Below are 25,378 nucleotides of genomic sequence, written 5' to 3'. Positions count from 1 at the left end.
CCCTCTTAGCCCCGCCTCTTTCAAACAGATTAATAACCTACCGGGCCTACGCCAGGGACCTTCACAGGAAGTGGGTTCAGAATTCACGTGCGAGGCAGAGGGGGGCGGAGCAGAGGCCAGGGCAGGGGCCAAGTGGGGCGGAGTCTGGGAGGGGAGGGGCGGGGCAGAGCAGAGGCTGGGCGGAGCTAAGTTTAGGGGAGGGTCCCGCCTGCTGGGGAACAGATTTAAGCGATGCCAGCAGATCATCCTGCAGTGCTAATGAATGTAAAGATGTGAGTGCCATCGTCTCAGCCAACAGTGCAGTTCCCCTTTCTGTTAAATTAAACAACCCCCCCCCAGCCCCAGCCACACCCCCACCCCCTCCCGGTGATACATGCAGATAAATGGGCGGGGTGTTCACGGCTTGGTCAGTAGTAATGTAATATGCTCTTATTGTATTCTTCCTTCATAAACAGTTATTACACTTGAGCACAATAAATCATCTTTGATTACGTGGAATTGGTATCCCTGAAATGTTTTTCTTTGTGTACCTGTCTGTCAGGATTCGTATTTATTCATTATTTTTCTGGAATGGGTTTAATTTTCTTCTTCCCAGTGTAGTCACCGTGGGGCTCACTCAGAACACACACCCCTTCCCTTTGAAAGCCGCTCTTCTAGCGGGTTCTCAAGGCGCGTGCGGGGGTGGGGGGGAGGGGGAGGGGGGGGGGGTCTGCCGCTGCCTAATGGGTTCATTTGACAGCTGGGGGTCTGCGGTCCCCGAAGCATTTTCGGCGCTGTGCCCTGGTTATTCAACATTAAAGTAAAATAAATCTGAGACGACCCTGTGCGGGTCCTTGCCTTGGCCTTTACGCGTGTGTGCTACAGCACAGCTGCTGGAGTAGCCAGCTGTACCTACAGCTGTCTGTGAGCAGTATGGTTCATCTCCTGTAGGACACGGTGCTCTCTTTGTGATACAGTGAGTCCAGTGAGTGGGAGGCAGCGCAGCTAATTTTAGAACGTTATGAAGGGCCGGAAATATCATAAACTTTCAGAACGGCGTCAGGATAAAGTGGGGACTGTTGATTTACATCAAACTGTAAATCCTAAAACGTTCAAATTTAGGAGCAGACGGGAGTGGCTGTTTGTCTTCGGGAAACTGCTGAGAATTACAAACGGCACACAAAAGGCTCAAAATCGTCTGGATTCGGTCCGCCGGGTTCCACTCCTGTCGCAGAGCTTTCCGCCGGGTTCCACTCCTACTGCTGATCCTTTCCGCCGGGTTCCACTCCTACTGCTGATCCTTTCCGCCGGGTTCCACTCCTACGCTGATCCTTTCCGCCGGGTTCCACTCCTACTGCTGATCCTTTCCGCCGGGTTCCACTCCTACTGCTGATCCTTTCCGCCGGGTTCCACTCCTACTGCTGATCCTTTCCGTCGGGTTCCACTCCTACTGCTGATCCTTTCCGTCGGGTTCCACTCCTACTGCTGATCCTTTCCGCCGGGTTCCACTCCTACTGCTGATCCTTTCCGCCGGGTTCCACTCCTACTGCTGATCCTTTCCGCCGGGTTCCACTCCTACTGCTGATCCTTTCCGCCGGGTTCCACTCCTACTGCTGATCCTTTCCGCCGGGTTCCACTCCTGCTGTATAGCTTTCTGCCGAGTTCAGTCCTGCCGCTGATCCTTTGTACTGATCGCGCCGGTGCGAGCTGAGTGGCGGCTGTTTCTCCGGGCTCGCTGTAAATTGAATGTCGCAGAAATATGATTATCTGACGTTAAGAGCAGCAGGCAGGTTCTCTTGGATACCGCTCTCTCCCTGTGAGCCTGCGTATCCAGGGAGAGTCTGCAGTCCTGTGAGCCATTCTGTTCTCTCTTCGCTCAAAATGAACTCATCCGTCGAGACTATCACACTATGGATATTAGGCACAAACCTGCGTCCCATTAAAACCATTGTTTTCTGCCGCTTTGTTTCGGAGATGGATAGCCAGCAGATATTACCGACATGTATGGCGGGAGATGTACGTTTTTATTGCTGATATTTATTTTAATATATCAGTATGAAGCTGGTCTGTCGTTTTCCATTAGCGAGCGTGCCGCAAATTTCTACAGAAACCCAGTCTCCCCCCACCGCCCCCCCCTCAGTGTTTGGGTCTGTAATAAGGCCAGTTGGTACAATTTCTGCGAATTTCTGTGAATAATGTTTTACGGCCTACTAATATAGTATTAATGGTGTCATCATTTTCACGGCTGCTATTTTATAGGGGCTCCCAGTATGTTCCAGATTTAAGCAGAATGTTAATGTCGGCAGTATAAAAGGCAGTAGACAGCAATGGTCTTTAAAGCTGTAATAAAAACCCTTTGTTACACACCAAAAAAAGAAAAATAATAATGAAAACAAATGTACTTGTTCTCTTTGATTCACTCTCTCATTTTAGCACTCACTGTATAAAAGACGAGCACTCAAATTTTCATTTAGCTCGAGCTCAGAAATGTTTTCTCTCATCCTCTGTTTGTGATGCTTTTACAGTTGCTTTTAATGTGAGTGCAATGGATGAGGGGGGGGGGGTCACGGGAGAGGCGGGGGTCACATGGTCCAACAACGTTTCAATGCTTGATTTTTATTTTTTATTTTTTTAAATTCTGTGTTGAAATCAATCGTTCTTTCTCATCGTACAACAACATGAAATTGCGTTGCTTTAATGGATTTTTTTATTTTTGTTTTATTTATTTTTTTCTGTTCTATAAAGTGGCAGATTGCTTCTTAATTCTCTCAGAGTTTGTGTTCTGAATGATGTGATTAATTCACTGCTGTGCTTTTCTTAGTCTTGGATTGGATCAGAGGCGTTATATTTTTTTTTACCGGCAGCAGATTCTCCAGTCATACTTGGGGAACCACAGGTACGGTTCTGTCAGAAAATTTGCTACATTTCGCTCTAGCCGACTCTAGCCAATTTGAACCACATCAGTTGACAGCCAAGCAGAACGTACACCACACGGGGAGTCGACATGATGCTGGAACTGTAAAGAAACTGAAACTGATTGTCTTGCAAGTTGCAAGTTTATGAGGGAGATGATAGGAGCTGTGGTTAGAGAACACCTGAACCCTGAAAACCCTCGGGCTGTGGTTAGAGAACGCCTGAACCCTGAAAACACTCAGCCGTTCCCCCATCATGATGCTTTTTCAGAACATCAAACGCTTCTCTTTCAGACGGCTGATTTTCCATTTTCCTCTACCGTTTGATCTCTGTGATTCATTGTCCCTGGGCTATTTTTGCAAGTACTTTATAGCCTTAGATAATTGCTCTGTATTTAAGCAATGTTTTATAAATAAATTAGATGAACACTGTTGCTCTACCTAGCGCAGCTTCGTATTTTGTGATACTGACAGAACGTCCTCTTTGATTGCGCTGAAAGACGCTTTCGGTAGAAGAGGGAGAGCAGAGACGTGTGATTTGGAGGCCGTTTCCAGTTCTAGCATGCTCCAGGTTTTAAGGGTCTATAGGGATCTAGCTTTGCACTCACGTTTTTACAGTCGGTTACTAATAAAAGCTCAGCAGAGAATCTAAATAAAATTATTAAAATGATGGCCCCGTTTTTAAAGTACATCACAGGCAAAAGTGGAGTTTTAATTCTATGGGTTTTCACACTTCACAGCAAGCCTGTTGAGTAGGTCCTGGCATTGTTCTCTACTTTATTTGTGGTTTGTTATCTTCAAATACCTTGAAAATAAAAAGAGACAGGCGTCCTCGTTTTTATTTATATTAGCAAGGCCTGTTTGCCTTCTGTGACTTCAGTTTGTGTTTTCACATACATGGCTTTCATGAGCGTTTTTAATATCATTAATAAATATGATCATATTTTTTAACTTGCTTGGGGTTCTGTCTTCCTGTGTTCCTGTTTTGACCGTGCCAAACCTTGAAAGGTTGAGAACAGCTGCAGACCCAGAGACCGTCGGCCCCCTTGGATGGCCGGGAGAACAGAACATTCCGGAACACTCTCCATTCTGCACAGTTTTTTACTGACCTACACATTACATGACTTTTGGAAATATGTTTGATCTGTGAGGGATTAAGAGTGTGTGTGTGTGTGTGTTGTTGTGTGTGTGTGTACGTGTGTTGTGATGTTGTATGAGCGTGCGTGCGTGCGTGCGTGCGCGCGCGCGTGTGTGTGTGTGTGTGTGTGTTGGTGTGTGTGTGTTGTGTGTGTGTGTGTGTGTGTGTGTTGGGGTGTGTGTGTGTGTGTGTGTTGGCGGTGTGTGTGTGTGTGTGTGTTGTTGGCGGGTGTGTGTGTGTGTGTGTGTGTGTGTGTTGTCGGTGTGTGTGTGTGTGTGTGTGTGTGTTGTTGTCGGTGTGTGTGTGTGTGTGTGTTGTTGGCGGGTGTGTGTGTGTGTGTGTGTGTGTTGGCGGGTGTGTGTGTGTGTGTGTGTGTGTTGTTGGGGGGTGTGTGTGTTGTGTGTGGTGTGTGTGTGTTGTTGTGCGGGTGTGTGTGTGTGTGTGTGTGTTGTTGGGGTGTGTGTGTGTGTGTGTGTGTTGTGGGGGGTGTGTGTGTGTTGTTGGGGTGTGTGTGTGTGTGTGGTGTGTGTGTGTTGGCGGGTGTGTGTGTGTGTGTGTGTGGTGTGTGCTGGGGTGTGTGTGTGTGTGTGTGTGTGTGTGTGTTGTGCGGTGTGTGTGTGTGTGTGTGTGTTGTTGGCCGGTGTGTGTGTGTGTGTGTGTGTGTGTGTGTTGTTGGCGGGTGTGTGTGTGTGTGTGTGTGTTGGCGGGTGTGTGTGTTGTGTGTGTGTGTTGTTGGTGGTGTGTGTGTGTGTTTTGTTGGGGTGTGTGTGTGTGTGTGTGTGTTGTTGGCGGGTGTGTGTGTGTGTGTGTGTGTGTGTTGTTGGCGGGTGTGTGTGTGTGTGTGTGTGTGTTGGCGGGTGTGTGTGTGTGTTGTTGGCGGGTGTGTGTGTGTGTGTGTGTTGTGGTGGGGTGTGTGTGTGTGTGTGTGTGTGTTGTTGGGGTGTGTGTGTGTGTGTGTGTGTTGTTGGCGGGTGTGTGTGTGTGTGTTGTTGTTGTGCGGGTGGGGGCTGTGCTCTTTACTGAACTGAATCACTTGTGCTTTCAGGAGTGCTCTGAGGACGCTTTCAGCTTGGCAGAAAGGGGCCATTTTCCTCCCTGTTTGTTTCTAACATCTTCAGGAAAGGTCCTGCGGAGAATAAGAGCAGCGGCTTCCTGAAAGGCAGCCCCGCCCCCAGCGCCTGATTTCAGCCGGGGGTGATTCAGAACGCGCTCTGATTTCCCAGAAGGATGTTAATCTCTCTCGCTCATCCGTTTGACAGTATGTACAAACCAGCGCTCGTCTGAATAAAATCGAATTGGAATTCACGAGCTCTCCACAGTCATCACAGGAGGTGTAAATTCTGGCCCTCAGGTAAAGGCAATTAAAATAAAGAATAATTTTATTTCTACTGCCTTTTTTATCGGCCGCTAGCTCACGATAGCGCCGGCGTTCCCGCCTTTCCGGATCAAAGGCAGTGATTGGCCGGCTTTCTGAGGTCACCGATAATGCAGCCTTTGACACAACACACCTTTCCTAAGCAGATTCACACAAAGAAATTTATGCAGTGCCAGGTAGATCTTTTGCTCGAGGTAAATATTAACCTTTGCTAAAGAAATTGATTCTGTCTTTGAACCGGCTGATTTGTAATTACGTTTTTGTGGAAAAATGTCTTCTTATTTTTTTTTTCTCCTGGTTATTGTGAGACAGATTTGTGCGTTTGCAGGTAGTACAGCCTGTTCCTGAATATTGAGCCTTCAGTACTGGTGCCTGCCTTCTGCTCTGTCAGAATTACAATTTTTGAAAAACCTCTGGAATATGTGAAGGGGGTGGGTTAAAAATGAAATTTCCCACAAGAGTACAACCTTTATAGGGGCCTCTTAAATTAATTTGTCGTTGACCTTTTTTCCATTTTTTAATAAAATCTTTTTTATGGAAATTAGATATTATTTTCCTGTGGATATTTGCGCTAATATCAGTGACAATAATACCTGTGCCATGACAAAATCTCTATACCTACATTCTGAAATACCCAGCATGTTTGCTAAATCAATCAAAATCTATTGTATAATTCATAAACAACGGGCTCTGAAGAATAATAATCATGACTTCTCACCTCATGAAATTTCTATTTACATTTTAAGAGCTTGTCAAGATAACGGATATTTCTACCAGGGTGTGGGATGGCTTTCATAAGGGAACTGCTAGCTGCGACAGGGAAAACACTCAACATGGACCCTAATACTCTCGTTGGCTGTATAACACAAAATCAAGAATCAACACGAATCGTTCGTTCCTAAGGAATCGGTTCATTTATTCAATTTATTCCGGGCTTGGTTAACAAAAACCTTTCCCGTCTCTCCATATGCACTGCAGGGGGCACAGCAGATTTTACAGCAGAATGGCGGGATCATAACTTAATCCCACGTCTCAACCAATCAATAATCGGAACAAAAAAGTTATTTAAGGTTTCATCCTCTCTATGCTCTCTTCTAATTTTACAACCCCTCAGGAGAATTGCATGGAGAAGGCAGCGTAGGAGAACTCTTTGGGGATCTTTTGAGACCCTTGCTGCTTTTTCATTAAAATGTACTCTATGACTGTACCGAAGAGATGGGATTCTCAGTGATTTCATCTGGACAGAATATATTCATGTGCTGCATTTTATGGGGGAAATAAGATTTGAGCTGTGGGGATCTGCTCTCAAACAACCACCTTAATCATACAACTCAATCTCCATTCTCTCTCTCCCTCTCCCTCTCTCTCTTTCTCTCCCTCTCTCTGCCCTCTCTCTTTATCACTCTCTCTCTCCATCTCTTTCTTCCTTTCTTTCTTTTTCTCCCTTCCTTTCTCTCTCTCTCCCTCTCTCACCCCCTCTCTCTTTCTCTCTCTTTCTCCCTCTCTCTCTCTCTCTGAAATTCAAATTCAAAAATGTTTTATTGGCACAACATATTTCAACTTATGTGTTGCCAAAGCTTTACAAAGAACTCATTACCATGAAAATAAATTACAATACAGTATGTCATGACAACATAACAAACACATGCATGTACAAATACACCTAATTATTAGATAAACAATAATACATTTTTACATTTTTCTGGGGTTGGAACTGTCCCTCAGGCTTTGGCAGGTAGTTACACATCGTACCTTTCCTCTCACAGGAGAAATTGACTTTGATGTGATTCAGGTAGGTTTGTGAAGTCTGAGAATAGCGTTGTAAATCTGAGGAAGAAATGTTCTCTCTTTTTTTTGTATTTCTCACATTTAATGAGGAAGTGCGGCTCTGTCTCTACCTGCTCTTTATTGCAGTGGGAGCACAGCCTCCCTGGGCAGCCAGGTCTGCCTGTGTCAGCCTGTCTCTGTCGCCTGGCTGTGCTCTGAGTCTGTACTTACTCACTGTTTTCCTTGTGGTTTGTGGTTTTTACCTGTGGCCAGATAGTCTCGTTTAGGGCCAATTTTGGTAACATTTTTCAGTTTGAGTTACGTTTGAGTAACGTAATTCTGTTTTTGCTGTGCTATGGTTTGTTGATTCTGATTGGTTGAGTTGGAATGGGGTTGTCCTGAAGGCAGGCAGGATGGTGTTAATGGGGCTTAGTGAACTGAGCCTCAGGACCAGCTGACTGAGGGGGCTCTTCTCTGGGCTCATTGCAGAGCCTCCTAACGGTATAAGTGGGGGTCACTCTTTGTGTTTTTGGTGGTTCCAAAATGTAAGGGCTTTTTTTGGATGTTAATGAGTGACTGATACTGGCGTATGTCTGCTCTGCATGCATTGTGTGGTGTTCCACTGCACATGCAGGATGGTTTTACAGAACTCTGCATGCACAGTTTCAGTTGGCTGTTTATCCCAATTTGCAAAATCTTGCTTTGTAAGCGGACCCCACACTTCGCTGCCATATCGTGCAATTGGTTCAATTATGGATTTCAATATTTTGAGCCAAATTCTAATTGGTATATCTATTTTAATTTGAGTCTTAATGGCGTGTAATGCCCTGCGTGCTTTATCTTTCTCTCTGTCTATCTCTCTCTCTCTCTCTCTTCCCCCCCTCCCTCTTCAGGTGCATCTTTCCTGTCCTTTAAAACGTTAACTCTGGGGTGTCTGCGCTTGTACAGTAGGGACATTCAGTGTTCCTTACAGTCTATTAAGTGAGCAAGGACAGGCGAGGTCTCTTGTGTCCCAACACTGACAGCTAGCTGGGCAGAGGGTGGGGGTGGGGGTTGGGGGAGTGGATGGGGGGGGCATAGCACTCTACATAATAAAGAGGGAGAGAGAAAAAAAAGCATCAGCCTCAGTCACTGGAGGTAAGGCTTGTAGTTTTCCATTAACTGCAGTAAGAAGGCAGAGCAACCGTGTGGCCCCTCCCCAACCCCCCTTCCCCCCCAAAATAAACACATTTAATCAGAGGTGTCATTCCTAAGAAGTTGGGAGTGGGTGTTGGTGACAGCCGTGGAAAGGCTGTTTATCAGGCCAGCGTGCGATTCCACCTGAAGGGGAGAATCAGAAGGGTGGCACACAGGATGAAATGGGCTTAACACTGCGGGGGGGGGGGCTTACCATGGTGTCCTGCACTGAGCATGGGACGTTCTTACCATTCCCTTACCACTCTCCTTACACACTCATCCCTTACACACTCATCCCTTACACACTCATCCCTTACACACTCATCCCTTACACACACAGCCCGTTCGCACACGCAGTGGATTCAAACCTGCAACCTTGAACCATAATCCTAGTCCCCTAACCACTACACAACACAGCCATCGCTGCATTTAAGAGAACCGAGTTTGCAGTTAAAACAGCCAAAATAATGAGACAATACGACAGTCCAGTCCCAGGGAATTGACATAAGACAAGACATTTTAAACGGTTTAGTTGTGACAAAACTCAAATAAAAACTCCATCAGAGACCCAATTTCTACTTTGTCCCAGGATTGAGCAGTGGCCGATAGCAGACCAGTAACACCTGGGGCCAGAATGTAAGAGTATCAGGTAATGCAAATATCTGCACTGGGCATGCACCAGTGCGATAACCCTCATCCAAAGTACTCGCCAGTATCTACAGAGAAACTTTTTTTTTAAATATAGAAAAGATTGGTCTGAGGTTTGAGATGTAAAAAAATCAGCCGTCTGCTGTGACGTGTGAAGCTCGCGCCCTTTGGGATGTGTTACCGCATGCTGGAGAGATGTTCCGGACTGTTCCGTGCTCCCTGCTGGGCTGCAGAACCAGGGAGCATGTGGAGGGGACGGAGCTCAGTCAGGGGAACGGCTCGGTAATTTTAACGGGTGACGTCAGTGCCGCGGCGGTCAAAGAAATGCTGCAATGACTAATGTTCTCTCAAGTGAACTCAGCCTCGCTCTCTCTCTCTCACTCACTCACATACTCACTCACTCGCACACACACAGACACACACACATGGACACGCACACACACACACATACGCACACGCACTCAAGCATACACACACACACACTCACTCACACGCACATGCACATACGCACACACACGCATGCACACACGCACATACACATGCACACGCATGCACGCACACACACACATACACACACGCGCATACGCTCACACACACACGTACACACGCACATGCACGCGCATACACACACACACACACACATTCACTCATTCACACACACTCACAGAAGCACATGCACACGCACACACGCACAGACACAAACACACACACACACTCACACACACGCACAGACACACACACACACACACGCACACAAACACACACACAAATGCACACACACACACACACACACACACCCAGAGGTCAGTCCTGCAGAGTAGAGGACATAGGCAGTGTGCCGTGACCACATTTGCATCTAAACTGGCATTCTTTTAGAGAAACACACAGATTCATTACCCCAGGACTGCTCGGCGTTTAGGGGCTGTATCACCTCCAGGCCTGCAGGCTTTTACGAGCGAATACATCTGACTGAAAACCTGTTGCCAAAGCGCTCTTCTCCTGTCATAACTACCCAAGACACCTCTCAGTCACTGCCATGCTTCTGTGCTGTCACATACATGCAGTATAGTGGCACATTCGGGTTCATGCTGAAATGATCTATCTGGGTATTCTAATGTCAAATTACCTCAGCATTTTGATCTTTAGATCAAGAGTGATGTAACTAATTTCTTGCACTGCTGTCATGGTTGTCTCATGATTGTGAAATAATGATCTCAGGATTTGTACATTGCAAAAGCAGCTGTTTTAAGGGTGCAGATTAAGCGTGGTGATCTTTTTTGTGCCGTACATTTTGGAGGTGACTGGCATTTTAAAATGTTTTGTCAAAGTAAGTTTCATTAAAAAAGTAACACTTATAGTTCAGCTCATTACCCAACAATTACTGGAACATTGTGAGTGGATGAAATCCTGCTCTAGGTCACCTAGAGCAATCTGCTAGCCCATTCACTTGTTGAAAAAGTCTTATCAGAGCATAAGGATGTTTTTTTTTATTTTTAAATCCTGCTTGGCCTTTCTCATCAGCTCAAGGAACTGAAACCCTGCTTCCCTGGTTTCTCCAAAAATGTGTTTGCTCAATGAATAAAGACTCCTCCAAGGGGTATTAAAGCACTATAGCTACAGTAGGTAAAGGGTCTGATTGTACATTAGCGTAGCTAACTACCAACTGATCTGGTTATGCATTAGTGTAGCTAGGTACATACATGTTCTGGTTATACATTAGAGTAGCTAACTACCAACTGATCTGGTTATGCGTTAGTGTAGCTATGTACCTACTGGATCTGGTTATACATTAACATAGCTAACTACCAACTGATCTGGTTATGCGTTAGTGTAGCTAGGTACATACAGGGTCTGGTTATACATTAGCGTAGCTAACTACCAACTGATCTGCTTATGTGTAAGACCTATCACTAAAATGAAATATTATGTGTTAGTCTTGATTTTGCAAAAAAAAAAAAAAGTGTTATAATTTGCTCAGAACAAAAGCCCAACCCAGGTCCTTATTGATTCCATGAGCCAACAAGTACTAAGAACTATTTCCAGTATTGATCTAATTTAATATGTACTTTTCACCACTAGCCAGTTTCCTAGTCGCACAGCGTGTCTGTCAGTATGGATTCTTTATTTTGTTTATATCAGTGGGTGGAAATTACTTGCTGATGAATATGATTTCTGGCATCTTTTTCCAAAATATTTAATCTTCCTGTGTTTTAATTCCCCAGGTCCTCAGGCACAATATGCTGATATGAGCACAAACTTCCAAATAAAAATAAACCTGTTAGGAGATTTTAAAGGTATTTAGCAGAACACAATATGGTCCTGAAGAAGAGAACATTTTCATTAATATTACTATTTCAATGCGATGTTATGTAAAAAAAAAAAAAAGGAAAAGAAAAACAGAAACAAATATCACAAGATTCAAAGTTTCAATTTGTGCCAGACAATACTTTCTTTGTCAGTAAAGTACCATTCTGGCATCTGCAGGGGTTGACAGTTTAAAGTTTGCTCTTTGATAAATGGTAGATATGTGCTTTGAGAGTGTCTATTGTATTTTTCATTTCTGTCCACAAGAAGTAGTTATTCAGCTCAACTACAAATGGCGCAACTATGACTGAACTCTCATGCACGTTCGCCATGCATTGATTTGCTGTTATGTTCTTAGAAATGCACTTTTGTTTTGTGTTTTTTTGCAGGTTATGACAGTGAAAATCCAGTCTCGAACCCAAATACCTCAAAGAGACATTGCCTGATTGTATTAACAATACAGATTATTGAACATGCTTGTCTTTAATGCAGTTTGTCATTTTTAAATAGATTAAATGGAGATTTCTTTTTGGTGTTAATGCTGTTATTGTGGGTAAATCCAATAACAGTCTATCACTTACTTTGTCTCTCTCACTGAATTTTCAAGTATGGTCTTCTAGAACACAATAGTCTCCTTAATCTTTTTGTTAGCTGTTTAAGTTAAATATTACATTTGATTCTATCTACATACATTTGATTAAAAGTATAAAGAGAAAATTGTGAGAGATTCACCTTTCATCTGCAGTTTAGGACTGGTAAATTAATCCGACAGAAATTTAATTAAAACACATTTACACTTTGCTCCTTTTGATAACTTCAAATATAATAATCTAAAAATATATGATCAAGACAGTCAAATCCGTGATGGGATCACAAGGACAGGTGTTCATGTTACCGGTGGGGGTTGGTGGCACGTTTTCACTTTGATCTCCTATCATATTTAAAACACCAGGCAGATATTATTTTGCCAATGTGTAATGTAGTTGCTGCAGCCTCTTTTGCTAATCATTCAGCTCTGATAAGTATAGTGCACTGTGTAGAATATTGATTTATTTGTACAAGCGTTTTTTTTCTGTTCTCATCCAAGCAGCTTGTATACAAAAGCACAGAACCACTTGTACAAATCACCCTTCTACACAGTGCACAATATTTATCCGAGCCGTGTAATCAGCAAGTCATGCCGAAGGTCTTCGGTCTGAATCGCACTCATTCAGGGTGTCTCTGGATTCTGGAGAGTGAAACTGAGGACCCAGTCTAATGTGGCCCATCACACGACTCTCACATGGTGTCCGCTGTTCATGTTTTAACAACCCCCTTCAGCGTGTCTCTCTGTGCTCCTTGCTCTGAAGTCACGACCCTGTGTGGCCTGTTCTGCTGTCAGGCCTGGTGATATTCCAAAATCTTTGTGACCTGATCTTGAAGCAACAGGACACTCGGGCATGAAGACGATGCCATTTTTTATTTTGTTACTGTAAAAAAAAGAAAAGTAATAATCAGATTTTAGTACAGTGAAATTTCCCATCATCCTTAATGAGCAGCGCGGATGCGATGGTGCGCTCTGGTCCCCTCTGGACACATAAATCCCCCTCAGAGCATCACCTTAATTCCAGCCCTGCGGGAGGAACCAGGGTGACCTCCGCTGCGCTCACAGCAAACCCCAATGTCACCCGCTCTGCTCTCTCTCCTCTCTCTCTCTCTCTCTCCCTCTCTCTCTCTCTCCTCTCTCTCTCTCTCTCTCTCTCTCTCTCTCTCTCTCTCTCTCTCTCTCTCTATCTCTCTCTCTCTCCGCTGGGGTAAAATGAGTTTGGATGCCGTAATTCCTGGAAAGTTGACAAGTTTATTGTGTGGCGATCTGTCGGGGCTGGAGTGATGAGGGGACACGGCGCAGTGAAACGCTGATCCGACGACGCTCCTCTCCTCCTGTTCGGCGCACGGCACGCTGGAGCAGCCCCTCTCTGTCCATTACCCGCTGCTGCCCGGCACCTCCACACCAGCTGACCTCACGTCCTTCTCCTTTTTAATAACGGAACACCGGGTGACTCACCTTCAGAACAAGCTGTTCGATGTTGTCTTCAATGTCACCTCAGGAAAAAATAAATGAAAAAAGATTTTTTTTTTTTTTTAAAAGGACACAGGAAAAGCAGCGGAACAACTGATTGTTGGATTTATGGCTGCAGACAGAGAGAAGCAAGTGGTCAAGTGGAGTCCCCGTGGAGAGAAATCCATTGCATTGATATAGTATAATTACGGAGGCAGGCTTTGTACTTCAGTGGTTGCAGGTTTCATTCCCAGGCCGGGCACAGCCATTGGATCTATTAGCGCAGTTCTTAACCAGAATTGATTCAGGGAATATCCAGCAGTGTAACTGAACTGCATACAAAAAAGGAAGCTGTGTAAATTGACCTGTACCGTCTTAATGTAAATATACGTAAACGTACTGTACTTTAAAAATCTGACGTAAATCTCGGGAAAACTGTAAATGCTTCTTATTAAAATGGGGCATATTAAAGTGTGATCGAGCTGAAGAAGAAGCTACTGCTCAGGACACCAGGCCTTCCTGCCATATTTAGTAAGGTGGGGGGGGGGGGGGGGTGATTGGGTGAGAGGGGGCACTGGGAATAAGCTCCCAGAGTGCATCTGTGTGTGCTTTTCTCCAAAGCTGACCGTGAGTGCCCTGACGGTGCTGCACTCTATAGCCCTGCCGGGGCAGATTCGGCCCAAACGCCGGTGAGATCAGCATCCTGCAGCAGGGAGGGGATAAGTGTCTGGTGTAATCTACGAGCTGCTCGGTCCACTTACACTGGAGAGCCCCCGCGAGCCAGAGTCACAAGAGCCGTCAAGTCCAATCACACAGAGACACAGCCCAGGTGCAGATCTGTTCCAGAGTCCACTCCCCCAACCCCACAGGCACAGCCCAGGTGCAGATCTGTTCCAGAGTCCCCCCCCCCAACCCCACAGGCACAGCCCAGGTGCAGATCTGTTCCAGAGTCCACTCCCCCAACCCAACCCAACCCCACAGGCACAGCCCAGGTGCAGATCTGTTCCAGAGTCCACTCCCCCAACCCAACCCCACAGGCACAGCCCAGGTGCAGATCTGTTCCAGTGTCCCCCTCCCCCAACCCAACCCCACAGGCACAGCCCAGGTGCAGATCTGTTCCAGAGTCCCCCCCAAACCAACCCCACAGGCACAGCCCAGGTGCAGATCTGTTCCAGAGTCCCCCCCAAACCAACCCCACAGGCACAGCCCAGGTGCAGATCTGTTCCAGAGTCCACCCCCCAACCCCACAGGCACAGCCCAGGTGCAGATCTGTTCCAGAGTCCCCCCCAACCAACCCCACAGGCACAGCCCAGGTGCAGATCTGTTCCAGAGTCCACCCCCCAACCCCACAGGCACAGCCCAGGTGCAGATCTGTTCCAGAGTCCCCCCCAACCCAACCCCACAGGCACAGCCCAGGTGCAGATCTGTTCCAGAGTCCCCCCCCAACCCAACCCCACAGGCACAGCCCAGGTGCAGATCTGTTCCAGAGTCCACCCCCCAACCCAACCCCAGGCACAGCCCAGTGCAGATCTGTTCCAGAGTCCCCCAACCCTTCCCCACAGGCACAGCCCAGGTGCAGATCTGTTCCAGAGTCCCCCCCCAACCCAACCCCACAGGCACAGCCCAGGTGCAGATCTGTTCCAGAGTCCCCCCCCAACCCAACCCCACAGGCACAGCCCAGGTGCAGATCTGTTCCAGAGTCCCCCCCCCCACCCAACCCAACCCAACCCAACCGGCACAGCCCAGGTTCAGGTCTGTTCCAGAGTCCAATCAGTCCGATGTGAACAGGGCCATCCTGCTGCATATAAAAGAATCACTGTGCTATCTTCATCCCACAGTGTAAAACTCAATGTTCTCCTGTTTCCATGTCTTAACCGACTGCTGCATTGACTCAGCTGAGAGTACATAGGCAACCAGAGGCCTAGTCAATGAGCTTTCAGAAGGTGTCCATTAGTATTAATCACAGAGAGTCTCAGCTCTTCAGCGTAGTGTTACTATAGCAGAATGACCAGATAATATTCCAGATAATATTCCTTCTGTGATGCAGAGATCTGCTCTCATCTTGACACGAGTTCTACCCTGAAAAAGTTCTGATCTAATGAACCAGTTCTACCACCTGATATAAACATTCCAGAATAATATCTTTTAAACAGGATGATTTAACCTTGAGCGAAAATGGCGGTCATGTTTTGTGTTGATAGTTTTTTTTACCATTTTCCGCAACTTCAGGGATGTCATGTTGTTCTGGCTGTACTGCAGTGGCAACCAGCTCTGTCCTGGAGATAAACCATCCTGTAGATTTTCTCTCCAACCCTAACAAAGTGCACCTCATTCAACAGCAAGAGATCTCATTGAACTGGTGATTAGTAGAGTCAGGTGTGATAAATTAGGGTTTAAATGGAAACCTACAGGATGGTAGATACCCAGGAACAAGGTTGGTTACCACTCCTGTACAGAATAGTACTCTGTGGATGCTTGTTGGAAAAATTACTCCATCCAAAAAGAAAATTCACTTTAGAATATCTGCAGGACAAATGTACACAGACTGTAAGAAGGAGATAAAATAATTCATGAAAAAGACATTTTAAATACTTATTTTATTACTTTATTGTGATTTAAAAGATACATTTTTTTTTGTTATGTCGTGTATACCACATAAAACTGAATTGTGAAATGTTCCTGTGAAGTGAAAAGTGCACCATCTGCGATTGAGATGTTTCATATGAATTTGTACAAAAAATAAAATAAAAAATGTAGATTGTATCTTACAGGCTATCTAGTCTTTTCTCCTCATGGTGTATTTTTATGTTCTGCACTTTTTAAAATGGGATATATAAATTTATCAGTTCAGTTCTTAGGTCAAAAAGTACACCCTTTATAAAACAGCACATGGAAAGATCAGTAAAACCTAAAATAATACATTTGGAAACAGTTGCAGGGTCTTAAAGGAGGCCCACAGGGCCCAAAAACACCGAAAATGTGCACCTAAAATGGTTTCTTAATGCCGATTCGCACGGGACTAATATTATCACATGACCTCTGAGTTTGGCGAAATATGGTAGGTAATTGGCGGTGGAATTTTTACTTTACAAATTAGGGACATGGCAGATTCGCACGGGATTAAGATCACAGACGACCGCCGCAATTATTACAAGTTACTAGAGGTCCCCAGGTAATACTAGTCCCGTGCGAATAGGGCTTTAGAAAGTATTTGAGATCCAAATCTCAAATATGCATGAAATATGCTTCATCCATGATAAGATTTTTTTTTTGTGGTTAACTTCAGGAAACTCTGACACATGGAGGGAATTTTTCATCAAAACATGTACACATTAAAAACAAGACAAAGGACGGTACAATTATTTTTTATTAATATATATTACCCTATAATAATAGTAAGGGCATTTCCTAATATCATACATTTTTACATTGCTTGTCACAGAAACACGAGAATTAAAATGTTACCATATAAAACAATTTTATTTAAAACTTGCTGAAAATGAAATGTGTAGGGTATCGCAAACTCACTTGATGACTGACCTCGCGCGTTTTGTTTTAAAGGTCATAAAGCAGATAGCGTGAAGTTCGTATAGCCAGGGGTTGAAATAGCTGGAGCAGACAGTCGCTCTTATGAAGGAAGCCTTTTTCCCCCCCTCACAAAACGTCTAAAACGTAGGGTGCGTCACAGTACGTTAAACATCGAGAATTTCTGAAGTAGCCTAACTTGAAAATGAAGAATGGGACAAATCGACTGGTTGAAGGTAAGTTTTGAAAAAGGACGAATAAAGAATAAGAGTACGTTAGCTTTCTATGACGAAAACGTGTTTTACAGCGTTTTGCGAATCAAACTGACCGAGCTGGACTCCGACGGAGGTTTCACTTTCGTTGTAGGAAGTAGGCTGGCCGGTCGGTACGTTACCTGATACTCCTCTACCCTTCCACGGCTGCTATGCTTGATGGGCATTCCGTGGAAAAGCGTGCAACAGGGTTCAGTACAACTGTGTTTGTTTGTGAAAACGCGAACAAACAAAAAACTTTACAGAAGTTGTTTTAGTTTCGGTTTGCAGCTTCCAGAAATCCACCCCCCTTTGTTGAACTTCAAACTTGGCATCGCGTGCAACGCCGTCTTGCATTTTAAACTCGGGCAAACGTAACATTCTGCGTTTGAAGCCGTTTGCTTTCATGGCGTGCTCGGAAGTAGCCTACCTGGTGCAGTAGCTATATCCTACCTGTTCGCTGTTCAGAGATAAAATTAGCTAATGCGCACATAAATCAGAGTAACCTGTTTTGGAACTCATGGTGGAAACAGACAGAATATTTATTTTATTTAAAAGGCTCTTAAACATTGTGGTGGCTTAAAGTCAGTCACGTGGTTTGAAAGGTAACTCAAGGAGAATGAGAGTGGAAACGGGCTATGTTACCGAACACAAACATGCAAGATACAATGACGTCTGAGCAGACTAACAATAAGGACGTGTCATCTTTATGTAGGACATACTGTTTATTTTGCAATGTCTAAAATATTACATTTCCATTTACTGAGGTGTATTTTCTCATCCTTTTCTTTTTGAGGATATAGAATACCGACCTCAATATTGATTGGCAGTTCTGAGTTCAAATTGTATGTGTTTTGATGTGGCTTAATTGGCATGGCCTAACAGTATTGTGACACCTGGATTTGCCAGCCTTAGAAATAGCCCCGTCCGTTTCATTGGCAATTGGGTTTTATTAAGATCGGGTTGTGTTACACTTGTGTATTCACACGGTGTTGCGATTTACAGAGTAGGCCATTGGCATTTTAAAAGGTATGACGCTGTAGTCGCGTGTAGCTTCTCTTGTGTCCGTGCGCGCGGTACACACGCGGCATACGCACGCCTCCGTGCGCGAGACCGTGACAGAACAGCGCGGATTATAATGAGCAAAACACACCTTCCGGTGCGACTGCGCTTTAAATAGACGACACCGTAATGTTGCCCACCTCATTATTCAGTGTAAATCACCCTTAACTGCAGCGCGGCCTCTGTGCTATACGTGATGTATTGCACGTCCTTTTGAAAATTGGCAGCTATTAAAAGTGACAGCTTTTTATCAGAATTTAGGTTAACACTCTTACTCACTAGGGAGTCCAATTATTATACAATAAAGCGAAGCGCCAGAGTCCTTGAACTATGAATTATTTGGCATTTCGCTCAATTTATTTCCGACCTGCTTATTTATGTATTTATGTATTTGTTTGTGAGCACAGGAAACATTAGTACTAGCTTTGTTTGCTAAATATTTTGCACTAAATGGAGCATGACCAATGGGTTCTGATCATGTGACAGTACTTTGAGTTACTTTTTTTTTTTTGAAGTTGTGTCACAGATATGTTCCTTTTCAGCTCTATAAATTGTTTGTATGCATAGTCAAAATCTCTGAGTGTATATGGGCCATATCCTTTGCACAGTGACAGTGGGCAGCGATAAGAACAAACGTGCAGCGGGTGTGGGGTGGTGGGGGGGATGGTTGATGTGTGTGGGATGGGGAGGTGGTTGTGTTGTTGTGTGTGTGTGTGTGTGTGTGTGTGTGTGTGTGTGTGTGTGTGTGGCTTCACTGGGCTCCTTGGAATTATTTCCATTATTTTTATTAATGGAGATTGTAGTGCTGTAGGTATCCTCATAATTTAGGCATAATTTAATCATGGACATTTTTTAGTGACTCCTCTATTGCTCTCCTACTGTACGACACTGCCTGTGGTTGGGAAGTCTTTTTAAAGAGAATCAATGAGCACGCTGTATGGCTTAGAACGGAAATAATGAGTTTTTGCACCTGGATCCAGGTGTGTAGCAGAAGGGCCTCAGGTGTTGTCTTGTCAGCCACAGAGTCTCTGGCCTTTCCTTCATTAAACAACCTTAACGGGTAAAGCTCGACCCAAAGTAAGTCTCCATGAGCTTTAACGAGGAAAAACTGCTTTCTGTTCCCTCACAACAGAAACAGGACAGAATTACCCACTCAAATGAAAATAATAATAATAATATTTCAACCAAAGTAAATAACTATATAAAGTTCCTTTTGGTATCAAAGTCCACTTTTTATTGTCCAAGTGCTACTTGATAAGGTAGGATATACTTAAACGACAGCACAGTATCTAACAGCTGCAGTGTTTGTACAGAAAGGTGTCGATGCAAAAAATTGGGTTTTCCTTTCCTGCCCTCGAACGTCCACCCTATAAACAGTCACGGCACGGCCCTGGGTATGAATTCCGTGGGGCTCAATTCTGGTCCGAAATTCCAGAAATTTCTCTTACACTAACACTAACACTCGATTTGAGTAATTACTGCCTTCTCTGAAGCCATTTAACCTCTCCTTACACAGCTCAGAGATTACGCCACTCAAACCTTTGCAGTGGTATTTTGAATATTTGTTTTATTTTCGGAGGTGTAATTTACTCTGAATCCTTTCCTTTCGTGTGATAGGTCAGTGATCCTACAACTCCGCCTCTATTAGAATTTGTCCACGGGGCGGGTGCAGCTGGCTCTGATCAGTCATAACATGCACCATTTATATTATGGTTTAGTTGCTCTTGAATGAGTGGGCCGATCGTCTTTGGGCTCTCTGTCCAGGAGGGCATCTCTTCTGAGAGGCCTTTTGATGATCTCCGTTTGGAATGATGGTGTGTTTGTTTTGACACCCAAACTTAGCACAGTACCATGTACTCCTGATTTGATTTTTGTTTAGAGGAGGGCCTCAGTGTCCACAGGTTTAACTCCAGTTAATTTTGGTCCTGGAGGGCCGCAGCGTCTGCAGGTTTAACTCCAGTCCTGGAGGGCCGCAGTGTCTGCGGGTTTAACTCCAGTCCTGGAGGGCCGCAGTGTCTGCGGGTTTAACTCCAGTCCTGGAGGGCCGCAGTGTCTGCGGGTTTAACTCCAGTCCTGGAGGGCCGCAGTGTCTGCGGGTTTAACTCCAGTCCTGAAGGGGGTGCTGTGACTGCAGGTTTCCATGGCTTCTGTTCATGCTGCAGCCAGCCTAAACCTTGGAAATAAGGTGTGCGGTCTCCACAGCCAATCTAGCACTTAAATGAAGCACTTAAGTGTTGGAACACAAGCAGACGCCGCAGCCCTGAGATTCCTGACACGGCAGACCTTACCCCCATTATGTGGGCTCATACTCATCAGTCATTTCTGAAGTAAGTGTAAGTGCTGAAAAGGGGTTAAATGGGTCGAATCATGCACATTTAAAAGCGTAACAAGCCACAACATTTTCAGTGGATAAAAAAATATGATCAAAAGTAACACTCTAACGTCGATTCTAGTTAGACGGAAGAATTTATTTTGTTTAACGTGTGAATTTGTGGTAGAAAGAAGCTACCAGGCCCTGAGTGGAATGTATAGATGTACTGCAGTCAGTTTTTGGAATTTTAAAATTCAGTCCCCAGGAACACCATCAGAGAAAAGGCAGAACTGTGAAAACTAGTCACTTTAGGGAAACTTTTTAACTGCAGATTTTCAGCTGTCTGAAATAGTATATGTTAAAACGCATTTTTTTTTCGCATTCCGTTAAAACAGAATGAGAAAATTAGGCTGGTAATGGCTTTTTGATGAGATGGAACCACGTGCATGTACAGACTGTCTGTTCAGGTGGAGAGTGTTCTGTCCACACTGATGATGAGAGGGGAAATCTGTGTGAGAAGTCAGCACCTCATGCCAACAGTAGACTGTGTATTTGTGAGCGCCTGATTATGATTGGGTTCTGGACGGATGTTGCAAGCGGCATTTTGAGGAAAAAGGCATCTGTCCCCTTGTCTGTTTCTCTTCAGCAATTCAGAACTAGGCCTCTAAGCCTGTCGCTTCTGGAATGCAGATTCTTACCGGTGGTTTTCACTGCTGCTCAGAAAGCAATTCAGCAGCTCTAAAACTACACAAGACCTGTTTGCTGCATGGTTGTCTCAGCTATACACAGTTTTTTATGGAGAGAGTCTCAGATTTCATAGAGCGTCACAAATTTTCAGAGATCTGATAAATTGTTTGAAAATGTATTGGTCTGCAACCAGTGCAAGCATAAAAAAATCTGGTAAGGTGCATTAACTGAAATCAAAAGATCTTGGTACGGCCAGATCAGTTCAACAGCCTTTTGGACTACATTGTCATAGAATCACTAATAACTCTGATACCTTTTGTTTTGGGGTTAAGCTGGAAAAGACCGTAATGTAGATGCAGATGAAACCATGAAGTTGTGCTATTTGGCCCAAAATTTGTTAGCCCATGTCTCCCAGTATCCAATATGAGTATAATTTTGATTCCAGGGGTTTCTTATTAGACCAAATCAGCGTGCCAGATCTCATTAAAATGCGTGATGATGTGGTCTGAAAGGGTGCTGAATTGACCTGGACTTTACCCCTCTCTGTGGTGGTCACATGACCACAGTTGCATGTCAACGACAGAACATGTCCACTGTACAGTATGTGCTCATTGGCGTGTAGAACATGGTCATTCCAGAAGGTTCTAGAACCGTTCGGAACGCCCCACAGCGACAGGTCAGCCTGCATTTAACCTCTCTCTGTGTGGAACCTCTCTGAACCACCAGGGGGTAACGTGCGGGGGCCAAAGGGAGGCAGATTTAATTTATTTCGTAATTAATGCCTCTCGACATCGTCCTGTAAAGTCATGGAAAGGTCGCTGGAGCACTCGGCTGTCCTTCTGTCCTCAAACCGTCATGGGAAATGTCTTGAGTCTACAAATCTGAAAGGATGAATATTTTCTCCCTTTAGTAGTGAAACAAATTACAAAAAAGGATAATAATTATTAGTTACACTGCCAAAAGCAGCCTAGAGTGGGCCCGCTCAAAGTATATTTTGAATAATTACATCTTTGAATGATCCCATTTTCATGGAGCGGTCTATTTCAGATGTTTAAAAAAAGACCTTCAGATATATTTAACTATTATACTGGACTTCTACCTTTAAAAATTGTAGTTAGGAAAAACATCTAAATATATTCTGAAACCATGTCCCAAGACTTTATCTCTTTGATAAGGTAGGGTGAAGGTAATGTACTATGCCCAGTCTGTCTGTCCGTCTGCCTGCATGTCTGTATGCCTGCCTGTCTATCCTTCTGTCCATCTGCCCGTCTGCCTGCCCGTCTGCCCGTCTATCTGCCCATCTGTCTGCCCACCTGCCCGTCTGCCTGCCCGTTTGTCTGCCCGTCTGCCCGTCTGCCCGTCTGCCCGTCTGCCCGCCTGCCCGCCTGCCGCCTGCCCGCCTGCTGCCTGTCTGCGACACCGATTTTTCTGGGGATATGGAAAAACAATGTAAGAGATCGCTGTTGATAATGATGGGGGGGGAAGTGCTCACTTTATCAAGTTGGCCGCTTTTTATTTTTATTTGTAGCCGCGTTCAAAGGACACGGTAGAATAAATGGTGATCAATGGCAGTATTGGCATAGATAAATGAACTGAAATTAAACAATTTATGTTCAAACGGGAGTTGCCAATTAATTCTCCTCTAGGGCCATTAATCTTCCGATTGTATCGACAGCCATAGTGAATCTAAATAAGAAATTGAAATGCCTTTTTGATGGAGGCTGCTGTAAATTTGACAGCCCCAAAGCCTGCTGAGGTTCAGCTTCCCTGCAGTCTGCCCTCAGAAAGGGCTTCTGCTGGGCTGCTGGGTGGCTTATCCTGCTAAGGCCCCATGGTCTGTTATCTGTAAAGGCTCTGTTCCAGTGTGTGGATGGGCCCCATGGTCTGGTATCTGTTAAGGCTCTGTTCCAGTGTGTGGATGGGCCCCATGGTCTGGTATCTGTTAAGCCTCTGCCCCAGTGTGTGGATGGGCCCCATGGTCTGGTATCTGTTAAGGCTCTGTTCCAGTGTGTGGATGGGCCCCATGGTCTGGTATCTGTTAAGGCTCTGTTCCAGTGTGTGGATGGGCCCCATGGTCTGGTATCTGTTAAGGCTCTGCTCCAGTGTGTGGATGGAACCCTCTGGTTGGTGTCAGGTCTGGTCTGTGCCTTTGTTGATTGGCTGTGAGCTCTACTGGATGTTTCATAATTGGCTATTGCTTCAGATTAGGCATCCCAGGTAAAATGCTAAATGTTCACTCAATGTCACTGGATTGTTTTGTCAATGTTAGAACATTGTCACTACATGGCAGTACGCAACATTTTAGAGAGCGTTTTGTGTTCGCGGGGATGGTTCCAGTCGGCTGGGATGGCAGTATCTTATCGCCCCCATGCTGGTCAGTCGGTCACCTGCAGGTCCACCTGTCGAGCTGCACATGAAGTGTCTGACTCACATCTGTGCTGCTGCAGTGTGAGAAGCAGCAGGTGCTGACGTCACACAGGTAGCGCACACCTGGCTGCGTTTGCCTCATCCATCACAGAGAATCAGCCTCTGATCACTGAGCCTGACTGGCAGGAGAAACGGGGGAGGAGAGAAAACATTTTAAAAAGCCGTCTTCTCATTTATATCCACACGTTCCAGAGATTTGGGGAAGTAAATACGATCGCTGTCCCCGCAACTTTTACTCCACTGAGCCGCACCCATGTGAAAGAGGGAAAATTACACCCTCCCGATCACCCATGAAAATGTGAAGAGAAGAGCTGGGGGGGGGGTAATACCAGGAATACTTCATCGGGGGGGACGGGGGGGTTTCTGGCCAATTTAACACCAAGGTCACTCCCCTCACAACCGCTTAAGCTTTTGCAATTTGTATCTGAACACTTTTTTTTTTTTGTATCGCTCAAGTTAACCTGAATCAGAAGAGTGTTGCGGGTTTAAAAAGCTTAATTATCCTTGCAGGTAATTATCAGGAAGCACAGGTCTTTTTCCCCCCCCACTAGAGTAAATTTTAAGATGCCCGAGCATTCGTCAGCGTTTTAGCAGGCCAAGCACAGTCAAGTGCAGTATTTAATTTTCATGTTGGAATCTTCTGTGGCTCTGGTTTCTTGCAGTGCTCTTGAATTGTCGACGAGAGCTTTTGTCTCCAGTCACTGGTGCGACACGTTTTCCTTTTTTTAAACATTGCTGAGGTTCATTGGCATGACATGGATAGAAAAAATGACGTATGTACAAATGCACTAAACGCGACACAACAGAACATCCGCTTACGTTTTGGACAGGATCAAATCTCAGATGTGGTGCAGCACATGTCCCAGCATGCACTCTGCTTGCTAAATCTCTCAACACCCATTAAGGTCACTCCATGTGATTTGCAATGCAAACGGTCAATGTATAGAAAAGTTATATGATCATCTTTTAAGGTTGCCCTGAAGAGTACTTGATTAATTGGATATTTACACTAGAGCCAAAACAAAAGCTTTTATTATTTAATAATACGTTTATGGACAGTGCTTCTTCAAACGCAACATTTAAAATGTTTAACAGATTTCTAAAATGAAAAGGGGATGAAATAATCCAATTATTTCAATGCGTGTTTGAGAATGTGCGCTGCTTTCTCATGAGAGCTAATGTGGCATCCGTCAACAGAAGAAGAGGAATGCTCATTTTGTGGGGTAATAACTTCAGAAGGCTGCTTCTGTAATTCTTATCTTGTAAATTCATTTTCTCACAGAGGGAATTTAACTGCATTTTGATTTTAATTGGAAGCAGTTTTGTCTCTGGGTCCTGCGTGTTGGTGCGATAAGCAGTCACCGCTTTTTAATCCAAGCATTTATTTTGAAGCCTCTTTGTCATAAAACGCAAAAAGCTGGGTCCACTTCCTTTATTATCGGTTATGACAAAGAGAAGAATTAATTTGCCACCAATCACGCAGTATGGATGAATGTGTCTTCATTTCAGAGTGAACAATGGTTCAGATTTGCTTTCTCAGTTAATAGCTTTCGCGCTGCACTTTATGAAGAAACCGCTTCCATTTAAGAGGCAGGGAATGCGTTTGCTTGTCATAGAACATGGCAACCTGTTACAAAGACTGTGTGACTGAGACAAAATACAAGTGGAGAAATATGAGTATTTTACAGGCCTTAACCTCCCCAGCCTTAACCACAACTACCAAAGCTGATCTGAAGGAAAACCATCGCCATAAAACCTTAAAAAAACAACCTTTTCTA

At 44.7% G+C, this 25,378-nt stretch overlaps 1 protein-coding gene across 2 annotated transcripts in view; it reads left to right on the top strand.

Annotated features, from left to right (window-relative positions):
- Positions 1 to 16,880: 16,880 nt before the first annotated feature.
- LOC135252177 (inactive N-acetylated-alpha-linked acidic dipeptidase-like protein 2) overlaps positions 16,881 to 25,378 on the top strand; it is a 329,826-nt gene continuing 321,328 nt past the window's right edge. For both annotated transcript variants that reach the window (XM_064329975.1, XM_064329977.1), the window contains exon 1: positions 16,881 to 17,098. In XM_064329975.1, coding sequence (XP_064186045.1) covers positions 17,068 to 17,098 — 31 coding nt within the window. In that variant the 5' untranslated portion in view covers positions 16,881 to 17,067. The remainder of the gene's footprint in view (positions 17,099 to 25,378) is intronic.

Source organism: Anguilla rostrata, chromosome 4 (assembly GCF_018555375.3).
Source record: "Anguilla rostrata isolate EN2019 chromosome 4, ASM1855537v3, whole genome shotgun sequence".
Lineage (NCBI taxonomy): Eukaryota > Metazoa > Chordata > Actinopteri > Anguilliformes > Anguillidae > Anguilla > Anguilla rostrata.
This window is presented reverse-complemented; position numbering and strand designations above follow the sequence as displayed.